The following is a 16,014-nucleotide window of genomic DNA, read 5'->3' on the forward strand; positions in this document are numbered from 1 at the left end:
TTATTCATAAGGTTTTTAGTGCTGAAATATTTGGAAGTAGTCTGTTTCTCCTTCTTCCTAATCACAACAACACACAAGCCACCACAGTATGACAAACTGACAGATGAGTGGTGGAATACTTCCGTAGCATTTTACCCATAAAACTTGTGGCATAAATATTGTATCCACTTTATAGATGATAGGGCAAAAGAGAGACAAAGAAGTTAAATGTCTAGCCCAGGTCCCATATTCAGTCAGTGGTGAGCCAAATTGCCCTGTTTCATTCAGATATTGCTCAGAACTTCACTGGTAAAGGACTTACAGGTCCCTTCCACACCCCATACTCTCAGCGTTGGACCCTCTGGGAGATTGTTGCCTATGAAATATTGTAGTGAAACTAGGCTTGGTGCATGGCAGATGCACTGGAGCCGTTTGTAAACCAAAGTTTGGTCAAAGTATCCTAATGAAGGACTTGATTTACTGCACGGTGTCTGATCACCTAACAATCTGCGGTTTTGTCCTTCAAATGCTGAAATTGAGTCTGTCTTACTCTGTTGGTCAGTACAATAGGGTTTGGATTCCTGATCCTGAAGAAGTTTGGAAATCTGCTGAAATAGTCAAGGACTACAAAGTTGGCAACAGAGTCCTGCAACTCCGGCTGGAGGATGGAACGGTAAGGGCCCCTGCTGTGATGAATGAAGGAGTATTTGGGGTCTAGTGAAGAGGAGTCCCAGGGTGTTGTAGATGGCTAAGCACTTAACTGTTAACAGAAAAGTTGGCAGTTCAAATCTACCCAGCAGTGTCATGGAATAAAGACCTGGTGATTTAGTCCAGAAAAACCAACCATTGACAATCCTATGGAGCGGTTCTACTCTGACACATTGTGGGTTGCCTTGAGTCAGAACTGACTCTATGGCAGTTAGTTTGGTTCTCCAGTTTCAGGTTGGGTGTGGGGGCAGATGGTCCCTTTGGGAAGACCTAGGGTAGAGCCCCCCACATCCTGCCCATTGCCACCTGGTACTATGAATCCCCCTGTAACATTCCCTTCCTTCCCCAGCCCCCACTGAGTGCCCTAAGGCACCCAGACCTGTCTCTGTGCTGAGGCGACAGACATAGGAGCAGCCCTGTGCCCCTGAGCCACATTCAGGGCCTTGTTTGGAGAATACTGAGTAGAGGTCAGCCAATTTGGTTTCCTGGGTCTCAGCAAAAGAGCTCTGGTGGCACAGTTGTTAAGCACTTCAAATCCATCAGCCACTCTACTGGAGAACTAACTATATGGCGGTCTACTTCTGTAAAGCGCTGTGGGCTAATGCGCCAGACTGCAAAGCCATTTGAACTGCAAGATCGGCAGTTCAGGCTCACCAGCTGCTCCTCAGAAACCCTATACAAGGTTGCTAGGGGTTGGAACTGATTTGACAGCACTTCACGACACGACGATGACTTGTACAAAAATTTTCAGCCTTGGAAACCCTGTGGGAGAGTTCCTCTCCGTCCTGGGGGCTCACTATGAACTGGAATTGGCTTGGCAGCCATGGATTTGGGTTTCTGCAGAGAGACTGGGTGAAGATGAGAAACTTGGAGGAAGGTAGTTAAAGCCCAGGGCATTGATTGACAGAGAAAAGCCTCCAGTTGGGAAGACACGTGTAAGAGAGAGAAGATTGATTGTAGGAGAAGAGAGATGAAGGGAGGGGAAGTTAGTTTCTAGACACATGGAAGGGAGGGGGACTCTGGAAAGAGCATGACAGGAAGACAGGACGACAAGGACAGTGACAGAATATGTCACTCTGAGGAGCCTCTGTCAGTGCTGTTGGGTGATGTTCCCATGAACAGATGTGCCCGGGAGGTACTCAAAGGCTGCCTGTGACTTTTATCTAGCATCTTAATATTTTGCATTTGCTCTGAGCATCCACTGTGAGTCCTTAAGACAGTGACCCAGCTCCTTTATAGCTGTAATGACATCTGCATTCTTGTTCTGGTGGTCCTGTGTGTTTTAGAGTCAAGGGTCAAAGATTTGAGCAGAGGCTCCACATTCCATCTGTTGTTAGAGGTGGTCAGGGGAATATCGTGTGCATATGAAAACGCTGGGATTTCCAGGGCGTGTAAATATTCTCTGTGGAGAACAGGGCACAGTATTTTCAGTCAGACTATCCTGGATTTGGGGAACATTTCCTGTGGTCTGCCAAAGGGAGACAAGTACAGAGGTTAAGGGCACATCCTCTAGAATTGGACTGTCTGGAGTCCGATGCTAGTCTGTGACAGTGACCCCTGACTTAACTTTTCTAAACTTTGGTTTCCTCAGATGAAAACTGGTATCACTAACAATGCCTACAGCACAGGGTTGCTGAAGATCAAGTGAGATCATCAGTGTGTAAATGAGAGAAAGTAATGTTTCCATTTAGCCTTCCTTTTCCATGGAACTACCTTGAGGTACCTTGGAATAAAGTCCTGGTGATCTGCTTTTAAAAACTTGACCGTTGAAAACCCTGTGGAACACAGTTCTACTCTGACACATGGGCTTGCCATGAATTGACTCGATGACTGCTCGTTTGCGTTTTTGGTTTGTTTTGTTTCCCATCAGTAACTCCTTACAGTGTTTACTGAGTACTTCCTAGGCCCAGTCAAAGGTTCAGACAGCTTTGTCTGGGGAGAAAAATCTCAAGACAGCAGCTGCAGTGGGATCAGGTAACTGCATTCCTGGCCCTGAACCTGCTGCCCAGGGAGGGAGAAGAGAGGCAGGTAAGATGGCAGGCAGCCAGACGGTTCTTTCACTTAACCCTTCATCTGTCTATCAGGAAGAACAAAGCCTGCTTTGTGCAGGGAAATGTCACCTCTGACTCTTAACTGTCAATAATCTGATGTTGTTCACATTTTCTTCTTCTGCCCCAAACACAGACTTACCCTCTCTCTCATGCGCACACACACGTACGTGCACACACACAATGACTAAAGTAGTAGTGTTGTTGTGTGCCGTGGAGTTGGTGCCGACTCATAACGATTGTGTACAGGGTTTCTGAGGCTGTAAGTCTTTATGGAAGCAGAAAGCCTCATCTTTCTCCTGTGGAACAGCTGGTAGTTTCAAACTGCTGACCCTGAGGTTAGCAGCCTGATTCTTAAGTTGCTAATTCAAAATAGACAGCAAAATAAAAAAAGACAAGGAAAGTTTTTTGTTTTTTTTTTTTTAAATCATATATAAGAAGCCCTTTTCTTGATTTTATTCTCAAAATCAAAGTACATCGATTAGGATTATTCTAGGGCTTGAGGACAGGCTCACAGATAGAGCACTCTGGTGACCATCAAGCAGGTGTCTGCTGGGAGGATGAACTTCCAAGAGCCCTGGATTGCTCTGAGCTGCTCTCCTAATGCAAAACAGAAGAAGGCACCCTGTCAGTGTGGGCACGAGGCTGTGTGCTGTCCTCTAAAGAGAACAGGCCTCAGAGCCAGCCAGATGTGTACTAACTGTATGACCCTGGACAACAAACTCAGTGTGTCTGAGGGGTGAATAAAGCAGTCAGTGTTGAGTGCTTGGCAGGGGTCTACACCTTGGCAGCTGGACCACTTTGTGGAAGCCAGCAGTACTGACTGACACCATGCCAGCTTAGACAGGTAGAACAAAACAGTTCTTGCTGTGTGATCTTGCCCTGGGCACTTTACTTCTCTGGGCTTCTCTTCTAGGAAGCTAGCTGTTGTTGTTATGTGCCATGGAGTCGGTTCTGACCCATAGCGACCCTACACAGGGTTTCCGAGGCCGTAAATCTTTACGGGAGCAGAAAGCCTCATCTTTCTCCCACAGAATAGCTGGTAGTTTTGAACTGCTGACCTCGCGGTTCACAGCCCGATTCATAACCACTACGCTACCAGAGTTCCTTAGGAAGCTAGAGCAGGTAGTAAATAATAAGGTCCCCTGATATTCTGATACTTTGTGAGCCTAGTCGCCTCTGGTGTTGACTAGGAAGAAGGAGATACGGTAGTCCTTGCCTTTATTCTACTTCTTGTTGTTGTTAAGTGCTGTCAAGTCGATTCTGACTCATAGCGACCCTGTATAGGGTTTCCAAAGAGCATCTGGTGAGCTTGAACCACCGACCTTAGAGTTAAGCGACTTTGCAGTCTGACGCATTAGCCCACAGCGCCACACCAGGACGCCTTATTCTACTTAGACCCTTACATTTGGAATTATAAGTTGAATATGGTCCAAGGGAGGCCAGCTAGGGAAAGTTGTTGAGCCCAGGTCTGAGGATGACAGGAATCGATGGCTCTGCAGGGGATGCTGTGAGCCCTGGATGTGTGGGTGTTGCTCAGACAGGAGTCCGGTGCCCACACTGGTCCCTTCAAACACTTCTCACTGCCAACTTTCAGATTTCAACAGTTGAGTTTCAGCAGTCTTAGAACCATGCCGGACCTTAACGCATTGTCATTTTAGCAGCTGAATCCTGTTTTCCTAATGAAAATGCCCCAGAAGCCAATGTCTAAACTACAGCAAGTGGCGCCCTTGTAGTAGAATCAGGGATAGGTCGCCCAGACCCCTCCCCTGTGTCTTCCCTGTCACCCCTCACTGAAGCTCTTAGTGCCCCCTATCTAGTCCAGCCCTTCTTTTACAGATGACAGAAGCAAGGTCCAGGGAGGGTGAGTGACTTACCCCAGGTCACACAGCCAACACTCTGGTCACTACCCTAAGAGTCCGCTATGAAGACTCTCTCATTACTCTCCTTAAAGTGGTTTTTCAGAGTGTCTGCAGTTGCCTCTGATGGGAGGTGGACAGAACACAGGACAGTGATTCAGCAGAAACACCAAAAGTCTTTTATTCCCAGAACTTCAATTTCATCTTCATCCACAGGAGCTGGAGTATCCTGTCAATCCGGAGTCTCTGCTGCCACTTCGGAATCCGGACATCCTCGTGGGCGAGAATGACCTCACGGCACTTAGCTATCTTCATGAGCCCGCAGTGCTCCACAACCTCAGGATCCGCTTTGCAGAGTCCAAACTCATTTACACCTACAGTGGTAAGGAGGCTGCCCTCCCTCTGCAGCAGCAAGTAATGATGCTGAAACACTGTTTGTTGTCTAGAGTCACCTAAGAATTACGTTTGCATTCAAACTGCAGGCTCATGCCAAAATGTGTAATCACACCCTGAATATTTGCTCAGATTTCTACCTAAAAGATACAGACATTTGAGGGTCATTGTTATGTTAATACACGGACTATGTAAGTAGGAGAACCTTCAAGAAGAACTAATACTAGACTATGAAAAAAGAGATGTGTTAAGTGTTGAGTTTCTCATTGGATAGGATATATTTAATTTCTTAATTTGGACAATGATACTATTATCATTTCATGGTGCATTACAAAAGCCTATCTATCTGGGGGCATTGCCACACTGCATCTCAGGCAACCTTCAAATAACCTGGTGATGTTGGTGGTACCAAAGGGAAGGGAGGGCCAGAGCACGAAACAGCTTGACCACAGTCACCGTAGATGTTTCCTGGATCAGGGGTTTCCTGGAGGAGCCTGAAAGACAGCTAACAGAATCCCATAACTGCATCTAACGTCTTTCCTCAGGGATCATCTTGGTGGCCATGAACCCTTACAAGCAGTTGCCTATATATGGAGATGCCATCATCCACGCCTACAGTGGGCAGAACATGGGAGATATGGACCCGCACATATTTGCTGTAGCTGAAGAGGCATACAAGCAGATGGCCAGGTGACCTGAGAGAGAGAGGCTGGGCTTCCTTTTCACTCCCATTGTCCCCTGCCTTTACTGTGGAGCAGGGATGCTTGATTTGGGCTCGGTGAAAGATCGTCAGGCAGGAGGGAGTGTTTTATTGAGTAGGCACCCCTGATGGTAGTCCTTGAGTGGTTTACATGGTTGTTGTGCTTAGCTGTTAACCAAAAGCTTAGAGTTCAAGTCTATCCAGAGGACCTCAGAAGAAAGAAAATTCAGTCATTGAAAACCCTTTGGGGAGTTGGGGGGTGGAAAAACCCATAGAGCACAGTTCTGCTCTGAACACAATGAATCATAGTTAACACTAGAGCATCTGGCTTATGTGGGAAGACCTGGAAATGTGGATCTGCCCTGGGCACAGTGACGTGGATGCTTGATGGGACGTGGATGCTTGATGGGCTCTGGCGTGAAAGTATAGGACTATGTCTCTTGTTTCTGTCTCCAAGTGGTTAGTCTAGTTTTCCACATCCTTCCATTTCATTGTTTTTTCTTTTTCTAAACAGTTAACAGCCCAACTTGAAACTTTATCTGTGGGCATCTTTGGCATGGTCAGTGATGAATTTAAAAGATCCCTTCACCTCTTCCCACCCCACCCGCCCCACAAACCCTCTTGAACTCCCTCTCCGCCCCGGTCCTCGGCCACCAGGTGGAAATCAGTGGCTTCTGTGCCAAACAGCAGCATAGCAGAGCATTGACTCTGGAACCAAATTTCTGCAGTTTGGATTCTGCACCATCTGGACAAGTTGTTTCATCCCTGTGCCCTCCACTTTCTCATCTAAATAGCGGGACAGCAACTGTACCTAGTCTGTGGGGCTATAGGAAAAAGATTAAGTCAATGAGCACATTCACAGTTCTTAGAATCACATCTGGCACTTCACATATGTCTGCTACCATATGTGTGTGGCACTGTAGAATAAAGCACTGGACTTTAAGGTCGACGGTTTAAACTCACCAGCTGCGCCTTGGAAATTGTATACAGGGTTACTGAGTCGAAACTGACTTGAAGACACTTAACAACAACAACTACCTTATGTAAGCACTGGACTGCTACCAGTCGCTCCTCGGAAACTCAGTGATGGAGTTCTGGTGTGGCACTTTAGGATAAGTACTGGACTACTGATCTCAAGGTTTTTGTTTCAAACCCACCAGCCTCTCCTCAGAAGCCTTGTTACAGGGTCGCTATGGGTCGGAACCAACTCCACGGCACTCAACAACAACAGCTACCATAATCACCATCATTCAGTGCACACGAATGCCCTTTCACTGGGTCTTCTTGGAAATCACATGGGGTTGCCATGAGTCAGAGTGGACATAGTAACAACAACTGGAAATCAGAGGCCAGGTGTGTTTGTTGGGTGTTTGTCCTGCAGTAGAGGAAGACCTCAGGGTCAGCTTTAGGAGACCCGATTTCAAGTCTTATTCCTCAATTCACAGACTGGGTAACTGTACCAGGCTCCACACTCCAATCTTGTCATTTGAAAGCTAGGCACGTTAATAATACAAGGGGACTTTTAAAAGTTCACGGAAGAATGGAATTAGGAGATAATGGAATTTTTCCATGAACTTTTTGAGGCCCCCCTTGTGCTTCAGAGAACTTTCGTGAAGTTCAGGTGATACCTAACGAGGCTAAGTGGTGAAAGCACTTTATTATCTGCAGAATGTCTCTGGGAACCTGGACTTCAGAAGGGTTGCCAGCACTCTCACTGATGAGACAGGCTCACTGTGCCTAGATTATTGGTGTGAACCAGGGGTGGGGGCTGTATGAGGCCTGTGAAATCATTTGGTCTGGTCCTGCCAAGACACCTTCAGTTCCAGCCATCACATTGTTGTTGTTAAGTACTGTCCAGTCAGGTCCGACTCATAGCAACATTGTAGAGGGTTTCCAAGGAGTGGCTGGTGAGTCTGAACAGCCGACCTCACAGTTGAAACCGACCTTGTGGTTGAGTGCTTATTGTACAGCGCCACAGTAGGATTCTGCCGTCACATTAATGTTGTTGGTGGTGTTAAGTGCTGTCGAGTTGGTTCCAACCCATAGCGACCCGGTATAGGGTTTCCGAGGAGCAGCTGGTGAGCTGGAACCACTGACACATTGTTGTTGTTGTTAAGTGCTGTCGAGTTGGTGCCAACCCATAGCGACCCTGAACAGGGTTTCTGAGGCTGTAAATCTTTACGGGAGCCGAAAGCCTCATCTTTCTCCCACAGAGCAGCTGGTAGTTTCAAACTGCTAACCTTGCGGTTCACAGCCCGAGTCATAACCACTACGCTACCAGAGCTCACACATTAGGGGTGAGTTAATTCAATGTTGGACCAAATTTAGCAGGCTAATTTTTAACTTGATAATTTTGTATGGCCATGAATGATGTTACAAATTCTGGCAGGAAAAAGGTTCCCCACCCTTGCTGTAAACAATGAGGAGTATGCTGAACACCTGCTTTCCTGCTGGGAGTCTGGAATTTTGGACAGTACATCTCTAATGAGCTCCTGCAGTAGACACATTTCACATGTTGCTGGAGGAATGAAGCACCTCCTAGTGATTCCACAGGGAGAGGACTCTTTTTTTTTCAATGCTTTATGTGATGGTTTACATGGGAGGACATCAGCTTCACATTGATCCCATTGTATATCGTTTCCTTGCCATGGTTACAATCCCCTCCATGCATCATCCGCCAACCAAAGGGTACACCCCGCATGCCTACCCCCCAAGTCGTCCGCCCACAGCCCCTCTTCCGGAGAGGACTCTGAAGAGCTGTGTCTGGTTTCCTCTGGATTTTGCCACTTGCACCTTTCCCCTTTGCTAATTTTGCTCTGAGTCCTTCTAGCCATGGGTATGACTATATAGCTAGTCCTATGAGTCTTCCTGGAGCCTTGGTGTGGCGCTTGTGTTAACGCACTGGACTGCAAAGCCAGTTTGAACCACAAGGTCGGCAGTTAAAGTTCACTAGCTACTCCTTGCAAACCCTATATAGGGTCACTATGAGTCAGAACCAACTCAAAGGCACTTAACAACAACAACATGAGTCTTCCTAGTGAATCATCAAGTGGGGAAATGTGGTTGGTTGTAAGGATTCTCAGCATGGGAAATAGCAGGAAACAGAATTGTGTGTTCAGCGTGGTCACAGAAAAAAGACTAGAAGGAAGTTCACCGAAATGTTAAAAATGGTTACTGCAGAGTGATGAAACCAAGCTTTCCATCTCTCCGCTTGCCTGCAGTTTTCTTAGTGGGCATGTATTGCCTTTTGAATGGAAAGAAATGAACATTTTAAAAAGTTCCATCATTTATTTGTTTTAGGAACAATAAAAATCAGTCAATAATTGTAAGTGGGGAGTCGGGTGCTGGGAAGACGGTTTCCGCACGCTATACCATGAGGTACTTTGCCACTGTCAGCAAGTTGAGCAGTAACACTCACGTGGAAGACAAGGTTCTGGCATCTAATCCCATAACTGAGGTTAGTACCCCTGTGGGAGTTGAGTGGGGAGCAGGGTCAGAGGCAGTGCTGTACTTGTGATGAAGATCTGGGCTTGTGGTGGGATGGTGTGTGTGTGTTATACTTCCTTTGCTAACTCAAGTCCCCACCCTTTAAAGATCAAAGAGATGAGGTCCAGAAAGCTTGTTCTCCAGTGGGATTTGAAGGAGGTCACTGCTTCTAGGCCTTCTTAATGCTGGACTGTCTGAAATTTGTTTACATTTATATCATTGTTGTTGTTAGTGCCATCGAGTTGGTTCTGACCCATAGCGACCCTGTATAGGGTTTCCGAGGAGTGCCTAGTGAACTTGAACCACTGACCTTGTGGTTGCACTCCAGCACATTAACCCACAGTGCCATACCAGGACATTATATCATACAGGATATGATATAAATGTTTCTTTAGCTGCAGACATTTCTGATAGACTGAGTCAATGATAAGCTATGGTTCACCTTTGCCTGCCTGGCACCTACCACAGTTGCTGACTCATGTAGGTGCTCAGTAAATAGATAATGACAGAGAACATGATGTCTCAAACAGGAAGTGTGTGTAAGGATGCTCGGGATAGGGAGCAAGGAGAGCATGGTTGTTGGGGAAGGCGAGATGGCATTTAAGAACCAACATAGAAATGAAGAATCATACTCAGAGGACAGGAGGGAGGGGAGGGCGGAGGTTTTTGTTTGAACGGAAGGTTTGAGTAGGGGTAAGAATAGAAATAAATGCTAGAATATTTGGGGCATAGAGGAGCTGAAGCACTTCATATTAATTATCTCATGGAATCTTCTCAACTCTCTAGAATATATATGAGTCCCCTATTTAGCTAGAGAAATTAAGACTCAGAACCACATATAGCAAAGCGGGAATTCAGAACCATGAAACAGCAGATCCTGTGGTCTTTTAGCTCCCATTCTGTGTCTCCCAGTGAGACTCAGGAGAGCCTTGAACATCAGCCTAAAAATGTGTCACATTTCCTGTAAGCCATGGGCTGTGCCTCACCTTGCCCCAAGCTTCCGAAGATCAAGTCTCCCTTTACTAATTAGACCTCCTCCCAACATATACGATCAGACAGTACTAAAAACACCTCCAATGATTCTGACCTCAACATTTTTTTTAACATCGTTATTTCAAGAGAATTGTCTCTTTTCTAGGCTGTGGGAAACGCCAAGACCACCCGCAATGACAACAGTAGTCGGTTTGGGAAATATACAGAAATCAGTTTTGATGTGAGAAATCAAATTATAGGAGCTAATATGAGAACTTACCTGCTGGAGAAATCCAGAGTTGTCTTTCAAGTAAGCATACAAATTTTCATCACGTTTCCTTTCGCCTCACTTTGTAAGTACTGTGTGCAGTGGTGTAGGTACTCTTCAGATAACCTTCATTTTTCTGGGACTTGAAGACCAGAGTTTTCCTATCTTTCATTTGCAGTTTGAATCATTTTTTTTTTTTTGTTTCTTTAAAAAAGCAAAACAGAAAAAAGATGGGTAGATGCAATATCAATGGAGTTGTACGATTAGGAGGATGAAGTTTTGGCTTCTTCTTTTGGACACTTAAATTTTTTTTATAGTTTAATGCATATGACTGGCAACCAAAAGATTGGTTTGGATCCCCGCAGAGATGCCTGGGAAGAGTGGTCTGGTGATGGACTTCCCATAAATCCATCCGTTGAAACCCCTACGAAGTGTAGTTCTACTCTGACACACGTGGTGTCGATGTGAGTCAGAATCAGCTTCCCGGATACTGGTTTTTTCTCTTTCTAGAAAACAAACACTGACACTGTTTGAAATAAGTGAAGCTGTTAGACTGGCTTTCCTGTCAGGATGGGAATGGGAGTAGATTTAGTGAGGTGGCGTTTAAGAGAAAGGCTTTTCTGTCCGTAAAATGGAGCCCATTCTCTTTGTTTTGACCCAGTATGAGAGCAACAGTAAGACTTGTATTGCAGAAAGTTTCTTAAACATTTCAATTAGTATTAATCAGTTAGCTTCAGGATAATGCACTGAACCACGCACGAGGTTGGTTTGAATCACAAAGTTAGTGGTTCAAATTCACCAGCCACTCCTTGCAAATCCTATGCAGGGTCACTGGCAGCCGGAACCGACTCAGTGGCACTTAAGCACTGCATCACTGTTGTTGTTGTTAAGTGTTCAGCTACTAACCAAAAGATTAGTGGTTCAAACCCACCAGCTGCTCTGTGGAAGAAAGATGTAGCAGTCTGCTTTTGTATAGATTTTAACCTTGGAAACCCTCTGGGACAGGTCTGCTGTGTATTACAGGGTCACTGTGAGTCCGCATTGACTTGATAGCACACAATAATGAATCAATTTAATAGAATATTTTCATTTAATGGTATTTTCTCTGGGGTCATTATTTGGAAGAGTATCTTGGGCCACCCAGTTCTCATTAGGTGACCAGAAGTCCTGGCCAGCTGCACCCAGCAGACAGGAATAGGTTGACCGCAGATTTATTAACATCAGTTAAAAACCAGATAAATGTCGCTGCCCTTGAGACCAGCATTGTCACTCCTGATTCCGCACCCAGGGCCCTGTAGCTGGAGACCTGGCATTGTCACTTGTAAAGAGTTGATGTCATTTTCAGGACTTTTCTTTATTTTACAGTCAGAAAATGAACGCAATTATCACATCTTCTATCAGCTTTGTGCATCTGCGCAGCAGCCGGAATTTAAACTCCTTAAACTCGGTATGTGATGGACGGTGGTGGAAGGGACTCTTCTCTGTGTGAATTTACATTCTAGATTTATTTCTTTTATTATAATAACTTTTTCTCTAAGTATTTTGTCCAAAGACACAAGATCCCTGGGCTTGAGGGTGGAATTGATATATCTAACTAAGAAGATAGATTAGGACTTGGGGATAGGGCAAGTCTAGGGAGTGGGGACCTCTTCAGCACCAGGTTCCTTTTCAGAGCTCACTGGGATTAGGGTCATGCAGAGGGACCTGCCTGAACAAGCCTTCTGACAACTGAAACTTTCTGCTGGAAGCCCCCAAACTGTGCTCTATTATTTGAGTTACGTTGGATGGAAGTTTCTCTAACATGTATGGCATGCTTCCATATTTTTTTAAATTGTGAATTGCGTATAACAAAAACAGTTGCCATTTCAACCATTTTATGACTACAATTAAGTGACGTTAATTACATTCATCATGCTGTGCAATCATCATTGCTGTTTCCAAAACTATTCATCCCCTTTTACAGAAACTCAGTACCCCTTAATACTCAATACTCCATTTCCTACCTCTACCCGTCCCTGGTAATGACTAATATACGTTGGTGTCTATGTATTAGCCCATCCTGGAACATACAAGTATGTGTCCTTTTGCGCCTGACTTACTTCGCTCAGCATAATGTTTTCAAACTTCATCTTCCTTATCTTTTAAAACAGTATATCATAATTTGAACTTCCTTGATGACTCAGAGTCATAATTATTTTAATAACAATTAATTATGCGTTAGGGACAGTAAGATGTAGAACTGTTTGTCCTAGACGCAAAAGGATACTCTTGTCCCAGCTCTTCAGTCTTGGACATTTGTTCTGTGTTAAAGAGAATTGTTCGGGCAGTGTGAAGGAGTTGAACGTACACTTTCTAGAGTGTTGGAGAAATTTCTTGCGTTCTTTGAATCTGAGCTTCCTCAGGTTTCAAATAAGAGACTACTCCATGCCTTGTTTGCCAAACAGGATGTGGTATGAGTGTGAAAGAGCTTTTTGAAGGATCATCTGCTGTTTAAATATTAGGTGTGCACATGTCCATTTTCTTGATTGTGCAGATAGTCTTATAAGAGTCAGAACTCATCAAGTTGTGCATTTTATTTTCATTTTTTGCTGACCTTCTTTTTCTTATATATTGCCTTACTAACTAGTGGATAAGGAGCCCTGGTGGTTCTGTGGGATAAGCACTAGATTTCTAACCACAAGATCAGCAGTTCAAACCCACCAGTGGCTCTGTAGGAGAGAGATGAGGCTGTCTGCCCCAAAAAGGACTTGCAGTCTCAGAGACCCTATGTAGGATTACTCTGAGTCAGAATTGACTCCATGGCACCGAGTGTCTAGTTGTTCATTCAGTGCCCTGGAGCTGGTTCCAACTCATAACGACCCTGCATAGGGTTTCCAAGGAGCGGCAGATGGCTTTGAACTGCTGACCCTATGACCCTATGGTTTGCTGTATACTTATCCTACAGCACCCCACTAGGACTTCAGCTAGAGAATACACACATATTAACTTAAGTGAAGGCAAAGGCAAGATAATCACATGCTAAGTTCTATATTTTAAATATGTTTAGCACACATTCAGTATACCTAAGTAAATCTGTAGAAAGCATTTAGGTGTGAGAGAGGGAAAGTGGGAAGGTATTGCTTAAGGGGTACTGAGTTTCTATTAAGTGATGAAGACATTTGGGAGTGGATGGGCTGATGGGTGTGCAGTATGGGGAATGTAATTAACACACTGAATTGTACGCGTACATGCTTTGTTAGCTATATTTCAGCATTACATGCATATATATTTTTAAGTGTATGAAAAAACAATAAGCTTAGGAATCAGGCCTTGTTTAAGCTCTTTCTGTACCATTTGCTGTGGGACCTTGAACAGGTCACTTCACAGAGCTTTCACTTCTGTGCCTTCAACTTAGAATTCTGAGAAAGAAATGCAGTAAATGTTTGCAAAACGCTTAATATAGTGCATTAATTGTTAGCGTCTTTCCTTGCTTCTGACGCACATACAAGTCAAACTCTGTGTGACAGACATAGTGAACCGTCTTCATTTCAGGGAGTGCGGATGAATTTAATTATACGCGGATGGGAGGCAATCCTATCATTGAGGGTGTGAACGACAGAGCCGACATGGTTGAGACTCAGAAGACCTTCTCTTTGTTGGGTGAGTGAAAATATTCTTTCCAAGTGTGGACAGCATGTCTTAAAAAGCAAGGGAGGGTTGAGGTGCCCAGTCTTCGAAAGATTCCTAATAAGGTCTCACTTTAGGATGAGCAAATCAGAAGATACTTTAAAGGATCTTGTCAGAGAGGTCAGGGATCCATGTATCTTGCTTTTGTTAAGTGCCATCAAGTCAATTCCGATCATAGTAACCTTATGTAGATATGGTCTCCGAGACTGTAAATTTTTACCAGAACAGGAAGCCTCATGTTTTTCCTACATAGTGGCTGGTGGATTCACACTTCTGACTTTATGGTTAGTGGCCCAACATGCATCTTACTATGCCACGCTTTATCTTGTCATTGTTAAGTGCCGTTGGGTCGGTTCCAATCATAGCAACCTAGGCTATGATCTTTCTGAGGCTATAGATCTTTATGGCAGCAGAAAGCCTCATCTTTCACCCGCAGAGCAGCTTGTCGATTCAAACTGCTGTCTTTGTGGTTAACAACCCTGTGTGAAGCCCACAAACCACCCAGCTCTTTGCTTTCCCCTTCTTGTTATTGTTAAGTGCTATTAAGTCAGTTCTGACTCATAGCGATCTTGTATAGGGTTTCCAAGGAGTGGCTGATGGGTTAGAACTACCAGTCTTGGGTTTGCAGTCCAGTGTTTATCCTGCAGTGCCACACCAGGACTCAGATTTAGAAATCAGTCATGTTTCTTCATGCTCATGGTCTGAGCCCAGGCTGAGTCCTGAGGGTGCCCCTAAGGCCTTCTGGAATGAATACAGAGAAGACTCATGGAAGTAAAGGTCTACTTCACTTCAGAAGTATAATGTTGGCCCAACTCGACCTTCATCAGTATCTTGATGATAAAATGGTGGACAGTTTATATAGGACTTAGGAGTTCCTGGGTAGTGCAAGTGGTTAAGTGCTGGGCTGCTAACCAAAAAGTTGGCAGTTCAAATCCACCCAGAAGTACCCCAGAAGAAAGGCCTGGCGACATGCTTTTGAAAAGCCGATGGAGCAGAGTTCTCTGCTGGAGCACCTGCAGCTCATGAGTCGGAATTGACTCAACAGGAGCTGGTTTGGTTTGATTTTTTCACATGAAGCACACTGTGGACCAGGTACCTTCCTAGGCAGTTACTTTAATATTCACATTAACCTCTTAAGCCACACAACCACTCTCTGAGCTAAATGCTAGTGTTCCCCTCATTCCCATAATAGGGAAACTAAGGCACAGAGAGGGTAAGTGAGTTACCGAAGGTCACGTGGTCAACACGGGGCAGAACCGGAATTGCACTCAGAGGTCTTAAAACCCCTGGATTTTATAGGAAGACCCAGTACTCTGTCGCTCGGAAGCTGACCCCAGTGATGGAGGGACAAATATCCCAGTAGTCCACACCTAACTTTTCCCACAAAGAGCTCATGCTCTGCAAGGTTGTAGCATTTATAAAAATTATCATCCACTTTCCCATTTTCTGTTAGTCTGGGCGTCCTTGTGTAACTCACCCAATTCACTGATCCTTGCCATTTAGCTGTGGTCACGATCCCTGATGTCTGATGGAAGAGCACACTGGAAGCAGTCAGGTGCTTCTCATTCACATCTCAGTTAGGCCAGCTTGCTTTTGCATGACTTTGTTTCATGGGAGATAGTTACTGAACTGAAGACAGAAAACCTGTCTTTCACATTCTTGCTGTAGAGCTGGAGTTTTGTTTTTGTTTTTTCTTTTTGTCAGCCCTGAAAGGCATGAAATAGTTATGGATCACACAGAATCATTCTGAGTCATACAGAGATTTGGTGGGAGATCCAGAAGGGGCATTTCCAAACTTTGCATTTTTAGTTGATTTTGCTCATCACCTAGCTGCCATCTTTCACACCTGTATCTTTTTGTCATATTAAAGGCACCATCTTTCAAGTGCAAGTGTGGACTCCAAATTGAAACACAAATGTCAGGACTCCATTTGAG

The 16,014-nt window shown here is 44.8% G+C and overlaps 1 protein-coding gene across 1 annotated transcript in view; it reads left to right on the plus strand.

Moving 5' to 3' along the window:
• Positions 1 to 544: 544 nt before the first annotated feature.
• The window catches only part of MYO5C (myosin VC), a 75,604-nt gene continuing 60,134 nt past the window's right edge, over positions 545 to 16,014 (plus strand). The window contains exons 1-7 of the mRNA XM_006831637.1: positions 545 to 652; positions 4,811 to 4,976; positions 5,533 to 5,677; positions 8,988 to 9,144; positions 10,312 to 10,455; positions 11,779 to 11,860; positions 13,945 to 14,052. Of these exons, the coding sequence (XP_006831700.1) occupies positions 5,550 to 5,677; positions 8,988 to 9,144; positions 10,312 to 10,455; positions 11,779 to 11,860; positions 13,945 to 14,052 (619 nt within the window). The 5' untranslated portion in view covers positions 545 to 652; positions 4,811 to 4,976; positions 5,533 to 5,549. The remainder of the gene's footprint in view (positions 653 to 4,810; positions 4,977 to 5,532; positions 5,678 to 8,987; positions 9,145 to 10,311; positions 10,456 to 11,778; positions 11,861 to 13,944; positions 14,053 to 16,014) is intronic.

Source organism: Chrysochloris asiatica, unplaced genomic scaffold, assembly GCF_000296735.1.
Source record: "Chrysochloris asiatica unplaced genomic scaffold, ChrAsi1.0 scaffold00004, whole genome shotgun sequence".
In the NCBI taxonomy this organism is placed as follows: domain Eukaryota; kingdom Metazoa; phylum Chordata; class Mammalia; order Afrosoricida; family Chrysochloridae; genus Chrysochloris; species Chrysochloris asiatica.